Source organism: Grosmannia clavigera, assembly GCF_000143105.1.
Source record: "Grosmannia clavigera kw1407 unplaced genomic scaffold GCSC_140, whole genome shotgun sequence".
NCBI lineage: Eukaryota > Fungi > Ascomycota > Sordariomycetes > Ophiostomatales > Ophiostomataceae > Leptographium > Leptographium clavigerum.
This window is the reverse complement of record NW_014040801.1, coordinates 2,926,677-2,947,709: the sequence shown is the minus strand read 5'-3', so window position 1 is coordinate 2,947,709 and position 21,033 is coordinate 2,926,677. Positions and strand designations below refer to the sequence as shown.

Sequence of the window (21,033 nt, the reverse complement as noted above, 5' to 3'; positions counted from 1 at the left end):
GCACGCACCAGCTCAAGATGAAGGTCTTCTCCAACTCCGTCACCTTTGACTACTCTTGGGAGGAGGTCTCGACGGCCAACTGGCGCAAGTACTGTCCGTGGAACGACAAATCGACGCACGTCATCGCCGTCGACACCCTCTCCCGCTCCGTCGACCCCGAGACAGGCGTCCTCCGGACCGAGCGGCTCATCACGTGCCGTCAGAGTGTGCCCGACTGGCTCAAGACCCTGTTGGGCAACGTCGTCTGCAACGGGGGTGAGAGCCACGTGTTCGAGACGTCCTACGTCAACACCAACGCCCGCACCGTCACCATGGTCAGCCAGAACGTCACCTGGTCCAACCTACTGAGCGTCCAGGAAACGGTCGTCTACCGGCCGGCCGAGAACAGCCCCGGCTCGCCCTCTCCCCATCACACCCAGTTCGTCCAGGACGCCAAGATCACCGCGCTCTGCGGCGGCTGGCAGCGCATCCGCAACGCCATCGAGGACAGCCTCGTGACGCGCTTCCGTGACAACGCCGCCAAGGGCCGTGAGGGCTTTGAGTCCGTCCTCGCCATGAGTCGCCGCGTCTTTGCCGAGGAGAAGGAGCGCGAGAAACTGCTGGCTTCGGCTACTGCTGCTGCCGTTGCTGCCGCTGGCAACCCGTTCCATTTGAGCGAGAAGATCAGTGCTGCCAGCAGCAGCAATGCGGCGCAGATGGTCGCCCAATAACCCCTTTAAATCGATCATCTCCGCTTCTCCACTCATGATGCAACGGCTCTCTCGAAACGACTTCTCTTTTTATGGTATGGGCATGTTGAGAAGCGAATGGCACTGTTTTCTTCTTATCTTTGTTTTTAAACAAAAAGTTCGCTATTGCATTGCTTAGGAGGCAAACCCGGGTTGGAATTTTCATTTGCGGCGTCTAGGATGGGATACACTTTTTTACACATGGCGTTTTGGCCGGTATACCCTCTTCGTGACAAAACAGAATCGTTTTTTTGCTTCGAGGAGGTGGCTACATTTCTCTTCTTTCTACACTTCGTATTGTATGGTACAAACAGCAAGTTTCGCGATGGGAAGCAGTAGTAGACATGGGGCACAGAAAGATGAGCTCTCCGATGTCAAGACAAAGGCCATGCCATACTTGCATTTAACACTTGACCTGAGAATAGAACATTGTGTGCAATCGTCCGGATATCTGTTGCATGTGCAATGCCATGTTGCAACTTGCCCTCACCAATTCTTCCTCTCGACTTAGCTCATTCTATTCGGTGCTATTTATAGATTTATATCAAATAGAAGTATACCTCAAGTCAAAGCCTAAGGGAACTTGCCCTCGAGTCAAGTTATATTCTTCTCTCCGCTTCGCACATTCGATCGCTCGTTCTCAGCTGGGCAGTGCCAATAACGCAAACACTCCACCCATCACCGGGCGCGCCATAAACGACGGCCCATCCACGGGATAATTCCCCGTAGTAGCATCATATAAATCTGTCAGGGGACGGTTCGACTGCGTTGCTTCCACAAAGTGTATCAGCCGTTCCATAATCAACGACTGTGTGTCTGCCTTTGCTATGGCCGCTACAAAGACCTCCCAGTCTGCCTTGGCCCACATATGCCGCGTGTCCAGTGGCAGGCCAAAGTCCAGTATGCTTGTCTGGTAGAAGTCACTCTGCATGTCATAAATAGACTGCGGCACCAGATTCAGCCCAAGAAGGCGGTCTGCGTACAAGTTGTACAGCAGTCCGTGCGTATCGTTCTGGCCATACGCCAGTGTGGTATGAGGTGGATTCGCCTCCGCAGCAATGCCATAGCTGGCCCACTTCTCGATGTAGTCCTCGGCCGTGTTTTGGTATGTCGTGGTATACGAAGACGCAGCTGGAACACCACTCAGATTCGCAATCTCGGACATGGCCCCAATGCCAATGATGCCCTTCAGTGCTAGATTGGTCTGGTTTGCCAGGGTACCAGCAAAGTCGTCGGTCGACAGCTGATTGTCTGGAATCAGCGAGTCGTTGACAAGAAACTGCGCCCATTGGTTGAGGAGCGGCCAGTGCTTCGCCAAGTACGAGTGGTCGTGAGAACGTTGGGCGTAAGCCAGAGTCATGATAATCATGTTTCCGCACTCTTCCACTGGCATAGCCTCATCATCACCCGCTGCATAGCCGAGAGCATTGGGGAAGACACCCAAATCATGAATCGACCAGGGGTTAGGGTAGTGGCCGCTCTCTTGATGCTCAAACAGCGGGTCTAGGAGAAGCTTCAACAGGGTAGAGTTCAGGTAAAGTAGGATGGGGTGTGCCGGGAATAAGACGTCAACAGTTGAGCAGTCGCCGTCGGAGCTGATTTCTTTCAAAAAGACGTAGTCCTGGCTCGATCCGTGTGCCACTTGCAGACCTCCAAACACTTGTCGGACAGCTAGTGTTGTCAGAGTGGCGTAGTTGCTGCCACCCGCTTTTTCAGAATCGCTCTGGATCTTGGCATCAAGACTTGCGGAGTCCTCCGCAGCATTCTCCCAATCCTGGTAAAAAGCTGCCACGGCGTCCTGGGCAGACCCGTATTTGGTTGTCCAGAGTGCAGCGAGAGCCTCGGTAGAGTCAGAAGCACCCCGAAAGTTGATCACTTGCTCCTGAGCAATACCGACAACAAAGAGAGCATCTTTTTCGGTCCCATCCAATGAACCTAGGTCTTGGGAAAAGGCAAAAATGGGTCTAGGCCGATCCGTCAGTACTCTGGGAGTGGTAAAGAATCAGCCGGATTAAGGCACACACCGAGAATTGCCAATGGCTCTGTAGTTGACATCCTTGGTGTTGCTGAGACGTCCATTGTCGATAAACTGGGCTCTTGTTGCATTGTCGGAGCTTCCAGTCTGACTAGTTAACTGTGTAGTTGTGTGTAGTGTCAACAACGGGTGGACAAGGGAAACTTAGAGACAAAGAGGGAGCCTTACCCCGACACTACTACCTGTACCAAAGAACCAAGTTCCCCATTGAGCCATATCCGATGCCTCTACAAATACAGCCTGCTGGGAAAGAGAGAATTGATGGTAGGCAACGCTTTTATTATCATTGTAGTCCCAGTCGATGGTTTGATTTGTGTTGGCACTTGCCCATTCTAATACCATCTGGTTCAGCTCCCACGAGACGATCTAACACAGACAATGAAAAGACAGTGACGGCTTACCTCCAGATATATCAGAATAGATTTGAGTATTGTGAGAGTTTCCGTCGATAGAGGCAACAGAAACATGCAGGTATGAAAACTGCATTGACTGACGAAGAAGGTCGTCAGGGTACACGGGTGACAGAAAAGTAGCCGTCAAAGACACCTTTCCATCAACAGCGAATTTGAATACGCTCTTTGTAGAGGTATAGTTAAAAGCCAATTGCGTCGCAGTTGCCGGTCCTTGGGCTCCTCCCATCCAGTTGTACGTGACTCCATCTACTCTAACGAGCCCTTGCCAGCCTGTAACCTCGTTTCTATACTCTATGTTAGTATAACTTCAACGAGGAGTGGCGCGTACCGGCAGACAACTTACGCCCAGAAACGAGGCCAAGATCCAGCCAAATAGCCACCGGAGTCTCCGTTGAGCCACGTGCTGAGATATGGAGATCTTACGGCAAGGGGAATGGCAGGGGGGTTAAGTGGTGAAAAGGGAGAATCAGCAGAAGCCCCAGTAGTTGATAAGCAAACGAGCAGGCCAACTGCCAGGTTCTTCCTAGGATGCATGACGACAAGTGTAGAGACCAGGGGGGCGGACGAGAGTCAAGCCAGTGGGTTATCTCAAGAGCAGAAGAATAATTTCAGAGAAGTTCAGAGATTGTGGTCAAATATGGGCAATGTGACTTCTCAGATCTGGCCAAGTCGTTTTAGGAAGGCGGAAGTTGACCAGGGACAGAGAACCGATACCCTGTGGAAAGAGGTCGGCGGCAAAAGGTACTTCTCTTGCTCGATTCGTACGAAACAGGGAAGGGCGTATTAAGCTCCTACGACGGTTGAGAGCAGAATAGGAAGGAGCAGCACATATGTCAACAAGTATAGCCAATGAGATAGGCCACATGCCCGCTCGATCAAACAGCAATACATCATGTGGTCTAGACTATGCTGTAATAGGCTGTCATCGTTCGGGAGATCAGCCTGAGGGGCACCTCGCGAAGCCAACTTATTAGTAAGTGTGCAATAAGTTGGCTGGCATTAGATGTGAACGTAGAATACCCGAGATCGAGGGGTAGAACATGCATCATTTTGGCGTTGGCAACCTTGTCACGCGCATTCAGTATATTCGATTGCATCTCCCATTCGTCGATGATGCGTGTGAGACGAGGGGAGAACGTAGGCGATGGGTTACGGTGCAGAGCCGATCCTCTAAGCGATGATACGATGATGAGGGGGAGGACTAGCGCAATGTAGCTAAACAGAAGCACAGCGGACATGCGTGTCAATGTGTGAGTCGGTCCTACATAAGGAGCATGTCCTGTTGCTGCATCTGCAAGACTACTTGTTGAAGGCACAAACTGGTCAGTATTTTCACTGCTTGTTTGTAGGCGGTGTATATGTAAAAAAAAACGGAAGGAGGGAAAGACGTCTAAATGGCAGATGACAGAAGTGTTGGCACGTCAAAAGGAAATAGCTCGTTCATCCAGGCACAGAGTATTGAACCAATGCCAGCCCATGTCCCTTGGCGATCCATCACAGGCAGAGTACGAGTACGAACAGGATCAGTCGTGCCCGGGGTTCGTTCCTTTGTAGTTGTACATGTGATAGTATCTTACTTGAAAAAAAAATTTGCAGTTGGTCTGGCGTTCCAATATGCTTCAGCAGGACCTAGGTCTCTAGCGATCGTCATTTTAGGAAATGCGGGTAGTTATGGAGCCATTTGGAGATGGGGAAGGTAAGAAAGCAAGGCAGCATTTTATGATGCTTCTCCTCCTTCTTCCCCTTGGAAATCAATATCACACGCCAAGGGCAAGCAGCAGATTACTGCAGAAACTCGTGCAGATCTAGAAGGTCGTTTCAGGCATAAGCATCACATGCGCCACAAACTAAAAGAGTATGGAGTACGGAATGCTTGGGTAATGAAATTGCGCCCCTCCTTTTCTGCATTGGCGCAGGGGATGTGTGGCCCGAAGGCGCCGAACCATAAGACGAACGACTAGCGAAGGAATAGCTAGGGTCACAGCCGGCCGTCATACTGCAGGACGCGCAATCTCAAGACATCGCACTAGGAGTACGTACGTAAGGAAGGCAACGTAAAATCTGCTCATAGCCTGGCAAAGATTAAAGTGTAGCTTCCACAGAGTCTGGCGAAGTTGATACATGATGATGTAACCTTGCTTGCGGGTAAAAAACGACTAATAACAAGATCATCGAGCGTACTCCGTAGTGGCCAAGAATACGGCTCGGGTCAACCCTATGCGTTTCAGCCTGTCATGACAAATGGCCACAAAGTGCATTTGCCTTGTTCCCGTTACTCCGTACTTACATCCGCTGAGCACCTGCCTTTTCCCCTTACCAGCAAGCTTCCTTATTGTGTCGCTATATTCAAGAGAATTACGGAGTAATGGAGACCGTATTAAAATATCCTGTTCCCTCACTCCATAAAACCTACTCCATTTTTTTTTCCTAGACAGCGTCAGAGACATATCCATCTTGCCCTGATTCACAGGTCAAGAAGCAAGTGCTCGAACTTAATGATAAACACTCCGCACAGACAGTATGTTAAACCCTAAAAGCCAAGCCAATGTTGGAATTTACGTCCATCACATCTAGTTTGATATTGTACCAAATGTTACTTTTGAGCTGCCAAGCGTAGCTGAAACTGTTTTTAGTCGAATAATATACATTTCTTCATCTATTAAAAGACGAGTATATTATTAACCTCCCCGAGGCCAAAATATGTGAAATCAATCACGAGAAATCCAGGGGGTGGAGATTAACAGCTCCTGTCTCTAACAGGAATCTTGTCCTCCAACTTCAACAAGCAGACTTTCCTAGCCTGTTCTCTGGTTCCAAGTCTTGATTCACTTTGAATAAAAGACCGAGCCCGTCGTGAATGCGTAAAAAAAAGAAAAAGAAAAAAAAGGGACGATCTTCATTGTAGACGTAGTTTTCCCCATATATAAAACACACAAAAAAACGCCTTCCAGAACGCCTTATGGATGATAGCTTATATTGCAATTATCAAGACGGTGTTGACTCACGCCGGGAGTAGTGCTTCCGGCTTCTCCTGGTCTTCGCGCATGACGTAGTTGACCATTCTCTCCGTGAGGGTGGCGCACCAGGGGTCGACGTATGTTGTCCATGCAACGGCGGCCGCATAGTTCATGGGAAGCCAAAACGGCAGCACCATTAAGAGGTGAGTGTATCCGGGAAACGGTGTGTAATGCTCAACGGTCTCGCCCTTCTCATCCTGCGTGTTGGGCAACGTCGTGAACCCGAATACCATCCAAGCCAGCATGCTGCGGAGGAGCGGGCCGTGTAGCAGATATACGGCAAAGGACTGCTTGCCCAACCACAAGAAAGCCCTGTTTGAAAGGACATCGCGGGTGGAGGGAGAGAAATGTAGTCCGATTGCGATGAGCTGGAGGCCGATGCCGGTACCAAAGCGAGGGAAATCCGGGTTGTATGGCAGAATAACCATGAAGATGTCGTATATGGACTTGGCCCAAGGCACCCACTCGGGATGGGCTTCAGGGTATGAGGCGACGAGCATGCCGAGTGTCAAGAAGAGAGGAGACAAGAATTTGCACAGCCGTGAGTGGTCAGCGAGATATTGGTTGCCGGCCGGGTGGTTCTGTAGCTCGGCGAGGAAGATTCCAAAGAAAAACTGCATTCCAAAGGTGGCTGCAAAAATTGTCAGCACAGGACCGCCCCGCGATTTGAGCAGCCTCCCATCGTTCTGCAACACTCACGATCATTGGCAAAGTAATAGTATAGCCACATGCCCATAGCTGCCATCATGCGATACCGCGGCCGGATGTAGCCTGTCGCCAGCATAAAGACATAGACCTCCATGCTCCCTTTCAGCAGGGGCAGCATTGTCCATTGATTCGCATCGTATTGGTTGCCTCCGTTTGTCCACGTGCCGACAATGTTGCTGACCAGGCTTCGGATAGCATGACCGAAACTCAATCCGGGAGACGGACCGGTCTCACGAATCCACCAGCTGTCGCAATGTTTGGCAACGTGGAAGACGCCCATCTCGCACGCAAACCATATTATTATAGTGGCGATGCCAGCGGGTAGAATAAGGCGTGGTACACGACGAAGGGCCGACTTGCCCATAGACTTGAAGGCTGCTTCCTGATTGCCCTGGCGGCAGAGCTTAATGGGTTTGAGGGCGCAGACGTAGCCGGTAACCATGGCGAAGATGGTGACGCCAATACGGCCCTGTGTGAAGACGCGAACGAAAGGCCATTGTATGAAGCGTGGGCGTTCGCCCTCGGCTCCAGTCGAGTCGAATGCTAGCAGGTCGAAGGCGCGGGTCAAGTGCGTCAACACGACTGTGGCAGAGGCGAGACCGCGTAGGCCCTGTGAAGAAGCTGGTCAGGAATTGCTCCACGAGCGCGACGATGACTGAGACTGGAGCAGTAGAGACCACATACATCAACCCACTTGACGTTTCCTTCCTTTCCTATAGCCATGTGCGCTGCCGGTGTTGTACCACTTCTCTGGAGAGACGCAGTGGCAAAGCCCGATCAGAGATGCGCAAGACAGGCTCGAGTAGGACAATGTGTCTCTCTTTGTCGGACGCAGCTTCGCACAATACGGCTGAATAGATTGTGCGTGTCCGACTGAGTAAGGGTAACCCTGCTGTTAGAAGCTCGATTGCGACAAAATGTGTCTCCCCTTCCCCTCGCACTGTGAACACACTACTTCCCCTCGTACAGGGTCTCGGTGTTCCTGCTGTCCTTGCTAGTCGTCAAGTCTGCAGTCAGGAGGCAAAAGACAGACAGAAAACACGAATACAAGCAGTTGTATGAAAGTACCAGAAGGCAACCGGGCAGAATATAAAGGAACAGGAAAGAACGAGTGACATCAAAGAAAGCTAAAGTAGAAGAGCAAACGAGAGACCGTTACTCCACTCGCAGATGCTGTTCTCGACGAGCACTATAAGGAAAGTGGACTTGTCGCTGGATATAAGTAACTGCTAAAAACGAAGGGTCGTATTAAGAAACGAGAAAGGGGTACGGGGTATGTAATCTGATGGGCCACTTCTACCCCCTGGCCAAAACAATTTCTGTGCTGCCCGGAACATTTTACTTATTACTTGAGGTATGACAGCATGAGGAAGAGAGGCATTTTAATGGGTCTAGGTTCTTGGCGTTTGCTCAGGAGACGCAATCAGGACGTGAACGAATAGAGGCCGTGGGCCTGTGGCCTACTCCGTACGAGTATTGAGCAGGATGTGGCGTTCTGTCTGTTAGCTTGATACGGGGAGAAATTTAGTAGCCATGCTCGGGGCAATCCGTTCCTTCACCAGCCGAAGCGTCCTAAAAAAAGTTGACAGCTGGTGACGACTCGTACAAATTCCGAGGTGCCATCTCAGGTCTAAGTTACGAATACTCGTACTCGTGGCGTGAGTATTTAAAGGTCCGCGTAATGTACTCGTGTACTGAAAGTATGGGGCAAAATGTCGGTAAATTGTTCGAAAATGCACATACATACAGGTACCGAACACTAGATCTCTAGCACATTATAAGATACCCAAATCGCCAGGAACCCCGAGAAGGAATTTACAATCATGGATTAGTCAGAAGCTACGATACGACTATGGCTACTTTGGCGGTCCCCTGGCCCATTATATGGGGAAATGCCACGCGTAAGATACATAGTACGCCTCTGCTCTCAATTAGCCCCGGAATTAACGCGCTACAAAAACCTGAAGCTTTTGCCAAGACACCTGCCAAGACACCTGCCAAGGAGCTTCATCCAGGGATTTTTGCCAAGAGCGCTTCGGACAGACCGGAGCTCGCTCCTCGCACATTTCTTGACCGACACCAGCGTTATCACCTGCAAAAGAATGGTACTGCAAACTACGTGTACTCATATTCCGTATGGACATGACGTATCTTACATACCCCGTACTCCGTACCCAATGCAGGATTTGCATGCAGAGCCGCTGATAGCGGGCGTGGGGGGGGGGGGGGGGGGGGGTACGGAGTACATACATACTATGTAGGAATCACCTTCGTTACCCACACAAAAGTGTGGCTTCTCGGGGGTGTGGTCGCGTGGTCACATTTCGGAACTTGCACTCGGGCTCGTGCCGCTCTTAGTCTGGCACCGAGGCATGTGAGCAGATACACGAGCGCATCAAGCAACGATGCAGGTTGCGTGCAAGGCTTCGCAGTCCTAACGAGCAACTGGCCAGCCATTGCTTCACCATGCTTTCTCGTGCTCAGCAGATGAAGCAGGAATATGCAAACCCATAGACCCAGCATCAAGCCCCTGTTTGCCCCTATAGAGTACACGTCTTGAAATACGTAAGATATCTTATATACTCCGTAGTCGCAGGATGTATGCTTTGCCAAGACGAGCCACCCTCCTGTAGCTTATTACTGAGGTCTTGGCTGCAGTGGACATGCAGGCCAAAGGCCCAATCACGATCATACCTAGCATGCGCTAACACTTACCGTGCAAGTGCTTACGTGTACTATTCAAAGGCCTCCTTCCGCCAAACCCGTCGTTCAGGAAGATGGATGTGGCGTTCATGGCCGATTTCGTTGTTATGGGTCCATTGCTTGGGGAAGGCTGTCCAGCCGCTCGGCTGCCGCGTGGGATTCGCTTGATATGCTGCGCCGTACCAGGTAAATTGTAGGTGGGGAGGAATGCTAGATTGAAGGGCTGAAGCGCCGGGCTCAATATTGAGGGTTGTCTCTGGTTGAAACATACACGTATCTTACTTGTACGGGGTATCCCGTACAGAACGGTATACCTTTCTATCTTGCAGGATCACATCATTTACGCCTTCTTGCCGAGAAGGATTTGCCGGCAGCGGTAATGAAGGAAAGGGAGCGATCTACATCTTCAGGCCCGAACAAGACATTAAATACCTGCGGAAGGCTTGATGTGGGGGTCAAGCCCCTTTTCATGAGCGTTAGACCAATAAAATTGCGCCGTCATTTTTGACGTTTCATCATTTGCCTTTCGGCTAGTGAAAATGCCGGAAACAATCTGTGCAAATCCAGATAGCAAGTAAACTTGGTTCGCGTGCACAGAGACTCAACTGTCTTACCCGCAGGGGTGAAGAGCTAAAAGACTGGTCGCCGTCGAAGTTAAATGCTGCTTCATGCAAAGCCCAGGTGATATTAGGGTGCAAGGAGGCTCTATTAGAGTTTTGTTTCTACGACGTACATAAGAAAAGCTGAGTGCATAGACAGAATCATACTGCTTGTAAGATATACGGAGTACTCCGGCGTAGCTTTCAAAATGCACCACGTACTGCCGCCATAAGAACAGACGGACGCCATGCTTGAGGATTCGGCCGGATGGCCTAGACGGTTCTGGATTGACAGGGGAGGCGGTCGCGATACCCAGTACGGAGTATGGCCGGAGGTTCAATACCATGCCCAAAAAAACTCCGTACTTTAAATCGATGCCCTACGGAGCGCTCGCGCTTGTATCTTACCACGGCACAGATCGTCGGACTCTTGTCATGGGCAGAGTCGACGTTGCAATTCCGAAGATCCCTGCGTGACTGAAAGTACAGGAGAATAAACAAGACGCCGGCCCCTTCTTTATCGGGTTCCAGAGGCCGTGCAATGCTGGACTACTTGTTGTTGGTGCAGAAACAAAAACAAAAAACACGTGACTCACACAAATTAGCACATGTCATCGAAAAAGGGCCTAATTGTGCTGGATGCACCCACAACCAGCCTCGCCGTTTCCTGTGTGCCACTGAAAAATAATAAGGCAGCCGATCGTTTCTCAGTTCCGCTTGTCTCGAGGTTTCCACCGCTTACTCCGTAGCCAGCCGCTTCAACTGAGGGTGTGGTATGGTAAGATACGTACCCAACCGAACGTCTGTACGGAGTATACGGAGTACGTCCTAGTACTCCGTAGACTCTTCAGTGACATCGCCTGTTCTATGGGACGGGGACAACAGTAAAACAGGGAAGATAAAAGCCCGCGCATTTTGGTGGTGCATTTACGCTTACGGCAGTGAGCGGTTCGTGTCTTGAAGTGTCCGTCTCACTTGCCGGTGGCGGCCGTTGTCTCAGTTTTAGTTGTTTACGGTGTGAGACCTAGAGCTCACAAACAGTGCATTATTACTCCGTAGAATGGATAGAAGATGAGTTAGGCGTGACGTAAGTTGTAGGGCTTTTAGTCGTATGACTTTGCGTTTAAAAAGACTGGCATCCTATTTTAACTCTAAAGTCCGGTGTCGTATTCCTATACGAGTTTTCCGCTCCTTGGCATTATTATAGCATAGACGTACGTCGTAAGGCGGCATGCAAGATCATGAACGAGTGTTTGGCTCACTTGGTACAGAGTACTCCGCAGAGCTCTCATTCTTTGTAGGCCTACGGGGGATTAGTTTTGGTAGCCAAAGGGTACATGGTAGAATGAATACGGTATGTCACTGCCCGTTTCCCCACCACCCGAAAGCTTTATACGAAGGGGGTTGGCGGGCTGAAAACAGATGCACACTTCGTATTTATCAGGACGTATTGATACTTTGTGAGGCCAAGTGACAGTTGATCGTCAACACCCCGCTCATCAGCAGGACAAGTCACAAAGCCGTCCGAAGAATTCGACGGTTGATCGGCGTGCAAAGTGCGCGTTACGGATTCACAAGGTAAGATATAAGCCCAAACATGGACCGTCTGCCAGTGGTTGTGGCCCAGCTTCCCTCAACCTGTCAGCAGCTTTCCATACGTTCGCCATGGTCGTGTTGTCCAACCCAACTCTCGTGATGGGCCTAAATACTCCATCATGGGACCCCCCTTACTAACGTTGTGGTTACGACGTCTGCTAACCCACCAACTACGGATATTTCCCCAATTGATTCTTGGCATTCTGTTGGGTTTCCTCCTGTTCACCACCGCCTCGCTTGGCAACGGAAAACCGGATCACGAGCCGTACACCGTGAAACGGGAAAGGTATGTGCGCACTGCGTGCCAGAGTGGTAGGCTACTCGGATAGGTCTTCAAGAATGAAGGTCGAGTGAGAGATCAACATGGTGCAACTAGCAGTCTATTGCAAAGAAGAAAGAAGCGCTGCTCGTATGGACAGTGGGGATACAATGCTTGCAACCGACTGACGAAATGTGTGTCGAATCGTATTTTCCCCAATCGACCCACAATCCATGTCGAGTCTTCTTCTGCCGAGGGCAGCTTAGTACGGAAGCTTACTATGTGATCTAACCCAAGGTTGGTAAACAGCTCGCAGGGACATGTTAATGCATACCAAGGGGCAACGAGACACGTACCGAGGCTGTGTAGCCTCTTGCCGAGACAGCAGCATCCAGCCAGGCGAAACATAGCGTAAGCGTTGAGAGACATTTCGAGCAGACTTGCTTAGTTGCATGTCCTAAGAAGAGAACAATCTGATCCGACGCTACGAAACGCCTTGAAAAAAGAACTGCAAACGAAACAGAGACAGAGTCCATGCCGACGTAGTGCTGCATCCAAGCTGATGCACAACAAAAACGTCACCACACTGGGATCCTTTCCACCCCGCATACCCTTCCTCCATCGCCTTCACGCCCATGACGCATCCTCCCGGCTGACGATCAGCTCGTCCACGTCTGCCAGCCGCTCGCGCAAGATCTCGGCCCCGTTGACCAGGTCGTTCTTATCTGCGCGCAACCCAGCAGCAGCCTCGTCTGCAACGATGCCTGCGGCCACGTGTCGCCGCACCAGCCGTGCCCGCACGACGGCGAGATCGGGCGTATCGACGAACCAGCGCTCGTCCATCTTCCGTGCAGCCGAGCGCCAGGGTTCGCGGTCCAGACACACGTAGTTGCCCTCGAACACGACGATGCGCTGGCGCGATCCGATGGCGATGGCATCAGCGACCGGGTCCTTGACCGCGTGGTCGAACGAGGGGGCCAGGATGAAGGGAGTGGGCGATGAGGGGGACGACGAGACCGACACCTCCGCTCGCAGACGCTGCACCAACACCAGAAAGGCCGCCCCATCAAAGGTGAACTCGGCACCACGCCGGGCGTGCGCTCGTTCGGGGTCCGGCATCGCTGACAGCTGCGCTCGCGTCAGATGGAAGCCGTCCATCGGAACGGCCATGGCCACCGGCTCGGCGTCCGGCGTCTCTGCTGCCTGGCGCCTGTTCACCCCGGCCACGACCATCCGTGCCAGCGTCGTCTTCCCAGAGCCCGGGATCCCGCCGATGGCGATCACTGCATATCGATCAACCCAACGTCAGCACCAACTTTTGCTTCGTTTCATGGCTCACTCGTCCTTTTGCCCGACCATCCGCCCAAATACGCAGACTCACACAGTCGCTGGCTCGGGGCTGTATCCAGATACTTTACCCATAGCTTCTCCACCAGCCGGTTGACTTGGGCCTCCATTGTTGCGGGATGCCGGCTGTACGGGACATTCGCACCTGATATGACGAGGTCGGAGAAGTACGATAATAGCAGTTCACGCACTGTGCGGAACACGGTAAAATACACGTGGTCTGCCGGCAGTTACTTTTGGCGGCAGTTCCTTTGTAATAATCTCTTTTATTTTTATAGATTCTGAATAATATATCCGAATATCCAAATCTTGCACCTTTGTTGAAAGATGACCCCCCTCTATGTCAAGTAGAACATATGATGATTCGCCGCCCAGAACGCTCCAGATTTAACAAATGCAACCACTGCTCTCACAGCAGTACGGCAGCCATGCAATGCGATGCCGTTGAAGATCCACAATGCGTTTTAGTGCCAGTTTCCGTCTTCGCCTAAAAGAGGCCGTCAATCTCGCCCGTCTCTGTGTCGACATCGACATTGAGGTAGCCCGGTGCTGTTGGCAGACCCGGGATGGTCTGGATGTCCGCAGCAAGTGCGTAGCTATGCGAGTTAGCAAGAGTGCGAGATACGACAGAAGAAATGAGAAGGAAAGATACTCACAGGTAACCTGCACCGGCAGCCATGCGGACATCCCGAATCGGGATGGTGAAGCCCGTAGGAGCGCCCTTCAGGTCGGGGTCGTGGGACAGCGAGTATTGCGTCTTGGCCACGCAGATAGGCAGGTTTCCAAAGCCCTGGCGCGTGTATGTGTCCACCTTCTTCTGCGCCAGCTCGCTGAACTCGACCGCTGCCGCGCCGTACATTTCCTTGGCGATCTTCTCGATCCGCTCCTGCACCGTGTCCTCGAGGCCGTACAGAAGTCGGAAGTTCTTGGGCAAGTCGCTCGCTGCAATCACACTACGAGCCAGATCGATCGCGCCCTTGCCACCCTCTGCCCAGTGGTTCGCCAAAATGGCATCTTCAGCGCCAGCAGCCATCGACTCTTCGCGGATGACAGCAATTTCGGCTTCGGTGTCGCTGGAGAACTTGTTAATGGCCACCAGCACAGGCACGCCGTAGCTCTTGGCGTTCTCAATGTGCTTGCGCAGATTGACACAGCCCTTGCGCAGAATCTCCACGTTCTCCTGACGGTAGACCGCATTCAAGGCCGCACCCGGCGAAATCGGTGGCCCGCCACCGTGGACTTTGAGTGCACGTACGGTAGCCACAATAACCACCACATCAGGAACAAGTCCCGATGTCCGGCACTTGATGTTGAAGAAACGCTCGCCACCCATCGTGAAGTCGAAACCGGCCTCCGTCACCACAAAACCCGCCTTGGTCGAAGCGTCCTCGTCAGGCTCTGTGCCGGCCAGCTTGAGTGCCAGCTTGTCGGCCAGAATGGAGCTGTTGCCGATGCTGATGTTGGCAAACGGCCCAGCATGCACGAAGACCGGCGTGCCCTCGAGCGACTGCATCAGATTCGGCTTGATGGCATCCTTCATCAGAGCCGTCAGGGCACCACCCGCGCCAATGTCGTCGCAAGTGACGGGGTCGCCGGCCCGCGACGTAGCCACAACCATGCGACCCAGCCGTTCGCGCATGTCAGCTAGGCTTGTGCTCAAAGCAAGAATCGCCATGCATTCGCTGGCAACCGAGATATCGAACCCCGTCTCCCGGGTCTGGCCCTTCTCCGTCGGGGCCGTGCCGACTGTAACACCGCGCAAGTGACGGTCGTTCACGTCCAGGACGCGTTTCCACGTAATCGTCTCCGGGTCGATGTCCAGGCGGGCAAACCGGCGAATTTCCTCCGTCGTCAGAGTGTCCGGGTCCGTCTTGTCGATGCCGAGCTTCTTCAGCCGCCGGAACATAATCGGGGCAAACGCCCGCTTGCCGTTCTTTGCCGGCACGAGGCGTTTGTACAACGGTCCATCCTTCTGTGTATTCTCATGGAAGATGCGGGTCTCAATGGCAGCAGCCAGGAGGTTGTTCGCAGCCGTGATCGCATGAATGTCGCCGGTCAGGTGCATGTTGAACTCGTCCATTGGGATGACCTGGCTGTAGCCACCACCAGCGGCACCGCCCTTGATTCCAAAGGTAGGACCTTGGCTCGGCTGGCGAACATTGGCAAACGTGACGCGACCCAGATGGGCGCCCAGTGCTTGAGCAAGACCCATGGTCGTCGTCGACTTGCCCTCACCAAGCGGCGTCGGCGTAATGCCAGTGACCACAACGTAGCGGCCGTCACGACGGTGTCCAAGACGCTTCAGGAGACTGAGGTCGACCTTGGCTTTGTAGGCACCATACGGCTCGAGCTCGCCCTCAGTGATGCCAATTTCGGCAGCCACCCGCGTGATCTGTTTCGGGTGTTGAGCCCGGGACACAGCAATGTCCGAAGGAACAGGATCCTGGAGCTTCAAAGGCAGCGGCACAATGTGCCGGTCCTTCTGGCTCTTGAAATAGTTATCCGCCGCATCGAATACGTTCTGCATGAGCATGGCCACAGTCATGGGGCCGACACCACCTGGGACAGGTGTGATGTATGACGCTACCTGGACCGCCGACTCGTAATCAACGTCGCCAACCATGCGCTGACCGGATTTCTTGGTTGCGTCGGGAATGAAGTTCGTTCCCACGTCAATTACGACAGCACCAGGCTTCAGCCAGGAACCCTGGATCAGTTGCGGCTGGCCGATGGCTGCAACAACTACATCTGCCAGCTTCAAGTGGGAAGCAAGATCGGCCGTCTGCGAATGGCACACGGTCACGGTAGCATCCGCATGCCGAAGCAAGTAGGCTACCGGGTTGCCGACAATATCGCTGCGGCCAACAACGACGGCATGCTTGCCTCTCAAGCTGATGCCAGTTTCCTTGAGAAGGCGCATCACGCCTTTTGGCGTGCAGGGGGTAAAGAGAGGGCGGCCACCGCGTTTGGAAAGCTCGCCAATGTTGTTGGTGCCAAAACCATCGACGTCCTTCTCCAAGGCGACAGCCGACGTGACAGCATACTCCGACACATGCTTTGGCACAGGAAGCTGAACCAAGATGCCGTGGACGCTGGGGTCTCTGTTGAGCCGGAGAATCTCCTCAAGAATCTCAGACTCCGTCGTAGACTCTGGGAGGTGGATAAGGTCGCATTTAATACCAGCCTACCAAAAAAAAGTTAGTCTGTCGATTCCAAGTGGTCAATGGGAAGCATAGCATCAATACCTCTTCGGCGGCCTTCAACTTCATGCGAACATAGGTTGCTACGGGTCTCGTTAGACGGAACTTGTCCCGTCGTGCAGGCGCTGAAAGCAAAAAAGGGTCAACATACTTGAGTCAGACCGATCGGCCACTGCAGTGGTTGCAGTCATGTCAGCAAAAGGATGAGTCAAGACGCAGAGGCAGGGACATGAATTGCGGCTACTAGGAGAAGGAATCCGTACCTTGGATGATCTTGAGGCTGGGCTGGAAGAAAGGATTGGCCTTCTGCTTCACAGCAATCTCGGTACGAAGCGCCTCCCGAATGCTCTTCGCGATCGCAGTCCCGTCAAGCTTTACTGCCGCCATCGTGGAAGGAGAAGTAGAGAACCGTCGAGAATCAGAAGCAGGTGGACGGGAAATTGAGCATGCAGCAGACGTGGCGCGCAATACACTGCTGTAGGTGGGAAGGGCAGTTGTGGTACAGCTTCGTCCAGAAGAGTAAGAATTTGCCAGAAAGGGGATTTGGTCCGACACCGTTGTTGCCCTTAAGTGATGGGAGCTGGTGTTATCAAGACCGACGTAATACCTACTGGTCGTAGTGGGGTAGGCTTCGGCCAGGCAATATGTCGTGCAGTGAGGAAGGATGCTTCGTGGGTTTGGCAGTGGATGTTTGCGATAGCGCTTTAAATCGGACCTGGATATGGGCGCTACTGAGCAACCAACACTCCAACGCAGAGATATCTCCGAGGTCGACGCTGTCAGGTTTCGCTTATTTGCATGACCGCCAGCCAATAGTGCCCTGTGATGCTGCAGCAGCGGTGCCATTGCTCGCGCTTGGCCGTAGCTTGTCTGGAGTAGATCGGAGGGGTAATGAAACGAGGCAATTGGTAAGAATCTTCTTTAGGAATTAATGCCTAAACAGGCAATCCTGAAAAAAAAAATTGTTTTTAGGAGCAATGCCCCAGACCCGCCATTGACTCGAAAAAGTGCTAGACTGGCGTTTAGCAGAAGGCCATTTAGAGACGAACGTATGGTTCCTTCCGTTTGCGGAGCCTAGTTGCTAAATGCAAGAACAATTAAAGTTGTAAGAAACTCAAAGCCTTTTAACTCCAACAGGATTGTCAAGGTGAGATCAAGACACACAGCACAGAGGGACGATGTACACGAAAAGAATAAGAGGAAATAAACGCTATACTCAACTAAAGTAACACCATGACGAGCCGGTACTTTATTTGTAAGAATAGCGCCAAATGCGCTCTAGAAACAGATGGAGGCAACGGAGCAGGAAGGTAACATCTTATTGCCACACATGGCTTGCGATCGGTAATATCAAGGCTGCTTCTACTAAAACGATGGGATGTCTAGACTGAAATTCAAACATATGTGTCATTAATTGGTGAGGCAACGAAACATCTTGCAGCAAGGTACGGAGTGTACATACATAAGTGATTTGACGTTCGAGTCATGATAAGATAATACGCAACTCCACAAACAGTCACATGATCCTGAAATTTCTTTGCACTTTACACGTGACTGGATGATCACGCCCTGGATGACTGTCCCTTTGCCCCGCCATTCTACCTCTCGCGCACAAGACTCCACAAGCAGTTCGATTCGCCCTGAAAAAAAAGACGTAAAAAGTAAAACATCGCCAACGACGCCACAGACGACGACGAATCTGGTCCGACCCAAGACACCACCACGACCCGTTAGTTTCACGATACCTTCAACATGCGGCCCATTTTGCTATCTGGGCACGAGCGTGCGCTCACCCAGGTGAAGTATGTTATTTGATTCGTGAACGACACGGCCGAATTCGGCTAATGCTTCCTGCTTCTAGATACAACCTCGACGGCGACTTGATATTCTCAGTTTCAAAGGACCACAACATCTGCGTTTGGTATTCCCACAACGGCGAGCGGCTGGGAACCTACCACGGTCACCAGGGTGCCATCTGGACCATCGATTCCGACCCCACTTCTACTCTTCTGGCCAGCGGCTCGGCCGACAACACGATTCGGCTGTGGGATATCAAGACGGGGAAATGCCTCAAGACGTGGGAGTTCCCCACTGCGGTCAAGCGCGTCGAGTTCAACGAGGACGGAACCAAGTTGTTGGGCGTGACCGAGAAGCGGATGGGCTACCTTGGCACGATCGTTGTGCTGGACATCAAGGTCGATGTAGAGGCTGAGCAGAGCGAAGAGAAGTCCATGACAATTGTCTGCGACGAGAGCAAGGCTACTGTGGCTGGATGGAGCTACCTGTCCAAGTACATTATTGCTGGGCACGAGGATGGTTCTGTCTCGCAGTATGACGGCAAGGTGCGTTTTTTGTGTCCCCTGTTTGATGACTCCATGTTGACTAGTTCTAATCACATCATAGACTGGCGACCTCATCTACAACGTTGCCGTTCACGACCTCAACATGCAAGTGACGGACCTGCAATGGGGACAGGATCGGACCTACTTCATCACCGCGTCCAAGGACAAGACCGCCAAGCTTCTTGCTGCCCGCGACCTAACTGTCCTCAAGACCTATGTTGCCGACACACCCCTCAACAGTGCCTGCATAACGGCCAAGAAGGACTTTGTCGTTCTTGGCGGTGGTCAGGCTGCTATGGAGGTGACACAGACTGCCGCTCGCCAAGGAAAGTTCGAGGCACGCTTTTACCACAAGATTTTCGAGGACGAGATCGGTCGTGTCCGTGGCCACTTCGGCCCCTTGGTAAGTTTCAAATTCAAGAAACGAATATCTATGTTGTTTTGTGAAGCATATTCTGACAGCATGCAGAACACCGTTGCGGCAGATCCGACCGGAAAGGGCTACGCAAGCGGTGGAGAGGACGGCTACGTCCGTGTCCACCACTTCGACAAGGGCTACTTTGATTTTGTGTACGAGGTGGAGAGGGAGCGCGCGAACCGGCTGGCCCTGCAACAATAGGCGTCGCTCGGGCAGAGAGTGGTATTCTATGCGAAGGAGTGTTTGCAGGAGCTTCCTGGGTCTTGCTTATACATTCGCGGCGTTTTTGGGATTTTGGTCAGGGGCAAAATTCATCGAGTATCTTTATTTGTCACTGTGTGCGTATATGAACGGGATACGGGAGATGAAATGGTAGCATAGTACACAATATACACTAGAAATGCCATCCAGCCAACACCAGTCCTTATTCAGACCCGCTCGCTGACCCAGATGGCACCACGGCAGCCGGCTCGAATGATGCCCGTCAGCAGCCAATGCGGCTCGGCCTTCTTGGCGTCGTTTTCCACGGCGTGGTCGAGGTGCTCCAGCTCCTCGTCGCGAATGCGTCGCAGCGTCTCAATGAGGTCCGTCAGTTCGGGTCCTACATCGTACCCCTCAGCCGTCCACTCAGAAGTCATCTCGAGCAATTCACGGATCTGCCCATTGTAGTGTGTGCCAATCTCCGTCTCCACGGCCTCTGTACAGGCCATGGCGGCTTCGCGACCTAGGAATGCTGTAGACCAGCCCAGTCCGGTTGCTGCGGCGTACCAGAAAGGGTACAGCGCCGTCGGTCGGACACGGTGCTTTGTGATGAGCTTGTTGAACGTGTCTAGATGCCCCTTCTCTTGGTTATACATGTGCTTCATGAGGGGCCGCAAGTGTGGGTGCGTGCGGGTCAGCAGCGGCATCTGAGCTGCGTAGATGAGCGTTGCAGCCAACTCGCCGGTCTGGTTGACTCTGAGCTGGACAAACAGTGCACATCAGTTTGTGCATGCCAATTGTGGATGTAGCCGTTCCTCAAGAGCAGTGTTATACGTACCGCAGACGAGAGGAAGTCTTTCTGCTTTTGGGTCAGCGGCTTTCGCCTCGGCTTGCTGCTATCCCCATTCGATGAAATCGAGACGGGTGGAGGTACTGGGGGCATCGCAGCGGATTTATTGCCAGCCTCGGTGCCAGAAGCTACCGATGCGAAACGGCGAGCTGATACAGTGGACAACCCGCATCGCGGGCAGGATCGAGATTGAAAGGAAGTAAATGGTGCACTAGGCGTGTACAGATTCATCCGATTGCCCAATTGACGGGTAGCCTGGAGCGTCGTTCGTGACATTGCGTACAGTCTAATATTTATACCCCTCTAAAGATATGAGAGGAAGCTACCAGCACAGTGACAGGGCTAGAGAAGCTCGTGCTGGAATCGTTTCATGGAGAAGCCTCGAATAGCTTCAGTGGCTTAGCCCCACTATGCGCCACATGATGACTACTTGTATCCGCATCGGAGTTTTAATTAACCGAAAGCGGCGCTTACCCAAAAGCGCTAAGGAGTAGTCGTATGGAGGAAGTAGGGGTACGGAGTAGAAACGCGAATACCAATGCCTCTCAGCTTCGCAGAGAATGATATATCAGCAAAGAAATTCGAACAATCTGGCAACGACAAGCAGCTGCTAGAAC

At 52.3% G+C, this 21,033-nt stretch overlaps 7 protein-coding genes across 7 annotated transcripts; 2 read left to right on the top strand and 5 right to left on the bottom strand.

Moving 5' to 3' along the window:
• Window positions 1-17: 17 nt before the first annotated feature.
• CMQ_1286 (mitochondrial protein sorting) lies at window positions 18-710 on the top strand (the record flags this gene model as incomplete). Its single annotated transcript, XM_014318365.1, has 1 exon — window positions 18-710. One exon carries the CDS (start codon window positions 18-20, stop codon window positions 708-710), a length of 693 nt encoding a protein of 230 aa, XP_014173840.1.
• A 658-nt stretch (window positions 711-1,368) lies between these two features.
• CMQ_999 (glutaminase) lies at window positions 1,369-3,105 on the bottom strand (the record flags this gene model as incomplete). The annotated part of the gene is made up of 3 exons (XM_014318078.1): window positions 1,369-2,692; window positions 2,753-2,862; window positions 2,932-3,105. The coding sequence occupies 3 exons, from the start codon at window positions 3,103-3,105 to the stop codon at window positions 1,369-1,371; spliced, it is 1,608 nt and encodes a 535-aa protein (XP_014173553.1).
• A 3,072-nt stretch (window positions 3,106-6,177) lies between these two features.
• CMQ_1312 (uncharacterized protein) lies at window positions 6,178-7,624 on the bottom strand (the record flags this gene model as incomplete). Its single annotated transcript, XM_014318391.1, has 3 exons — window positions 6,178-6,824; window positions 6,893-7,511; window positions 7,586-7,624. The coding sequence occupies 3 exons, from the start codon at window positions 7,622-7,624 to the stop codon at window positions 6,178-6,180; spliced, it is 1,305 nt and encodes a 434-aa protein (XP_014173866.1).
• Window positions 7,625-12,685: 5,061 nt separating this feature from the next.
• CMQ_422 (kinase-related protein) lies at window positions 12,686-13,515 on the bottom strand (the record flags this gene model as incomplete). The annotated part of the gene is made up of 2 exons (XM_014317501.1): window positions 12,686-13,341; window positions 13,440-13,515. The coding sequence occupies 2 exons, from the start codon at window positions 13,513-13,515 to the stop codon at window positions 12,686-12,688; spliced, it is 732 nt and encodes a 243-aa protein (XP_014172976.1).
• A 377-nt stretch (window positions 13,516-13,892) lies between these two features.
• On the bottom strand, window positions 13,893-16,992 carry CMQ_1326 (c1 tetrahydrofolate ligase; the record flags this gene model as incomplete). The annotated part of the gene is made up of 5 exons (XM_014318405.1): window positions 13,893-14,001; window positions 14,062-16,589; window positions 16,651-16,688; window positions 16,757-16,777; window positions 16,869-16,992. 5 exons carry the CDS (start codon window positions 16,990-16,992, stop codon window positions 13,893-13,895), a joined length of 2,820 nt encoding a protein of 939 aa, XP_014173880.1.
• A 1,365-nt stretch (window positions 16,993-18,357) lies between these two features.
• Window positions 18,358-19,566, top strand: CMQ_666 (eukaryotic translation initiation factor 3 subunit; the record flags this gene model as incomplete). Its single annotated transcript, XM_014317745.1, has 4 exons — window positions 18,358-18,407; window positions 18,467-18,947; window positions 19,009-19,350; window positions 19,417-19,566. 4 exons carry the CDS (start codon window positions 18,358-18,360, stop codon window positions 19,564-19,566), a joined length of 1,023 nt encoding a protein of 340 aa, XP_014173220.1.
• A 227-nt stretch (window positions 19,567-19,793) lies between these two features.
• CMQ_1510 (ubiquinone biosynthesis protein) lies at window positions 19,794-20,509 on the bottom strand (the record flags this gene model as incomplete). Its single annotated transcript, XM_014318589.1, has 2 exons — window positions 19,794-20,327; window positions 20,405-20,509. 2 exons carry the CDS (start codon window positions 20,507-20,509, stop codon window positions 19,794-19,796), a joined length of 639 nt encoding a protein of 212 aa, XP_014174064.1.
• Between the last annotated feature and the right edge of the window lie 524 nt (window positions 20,510-21,033).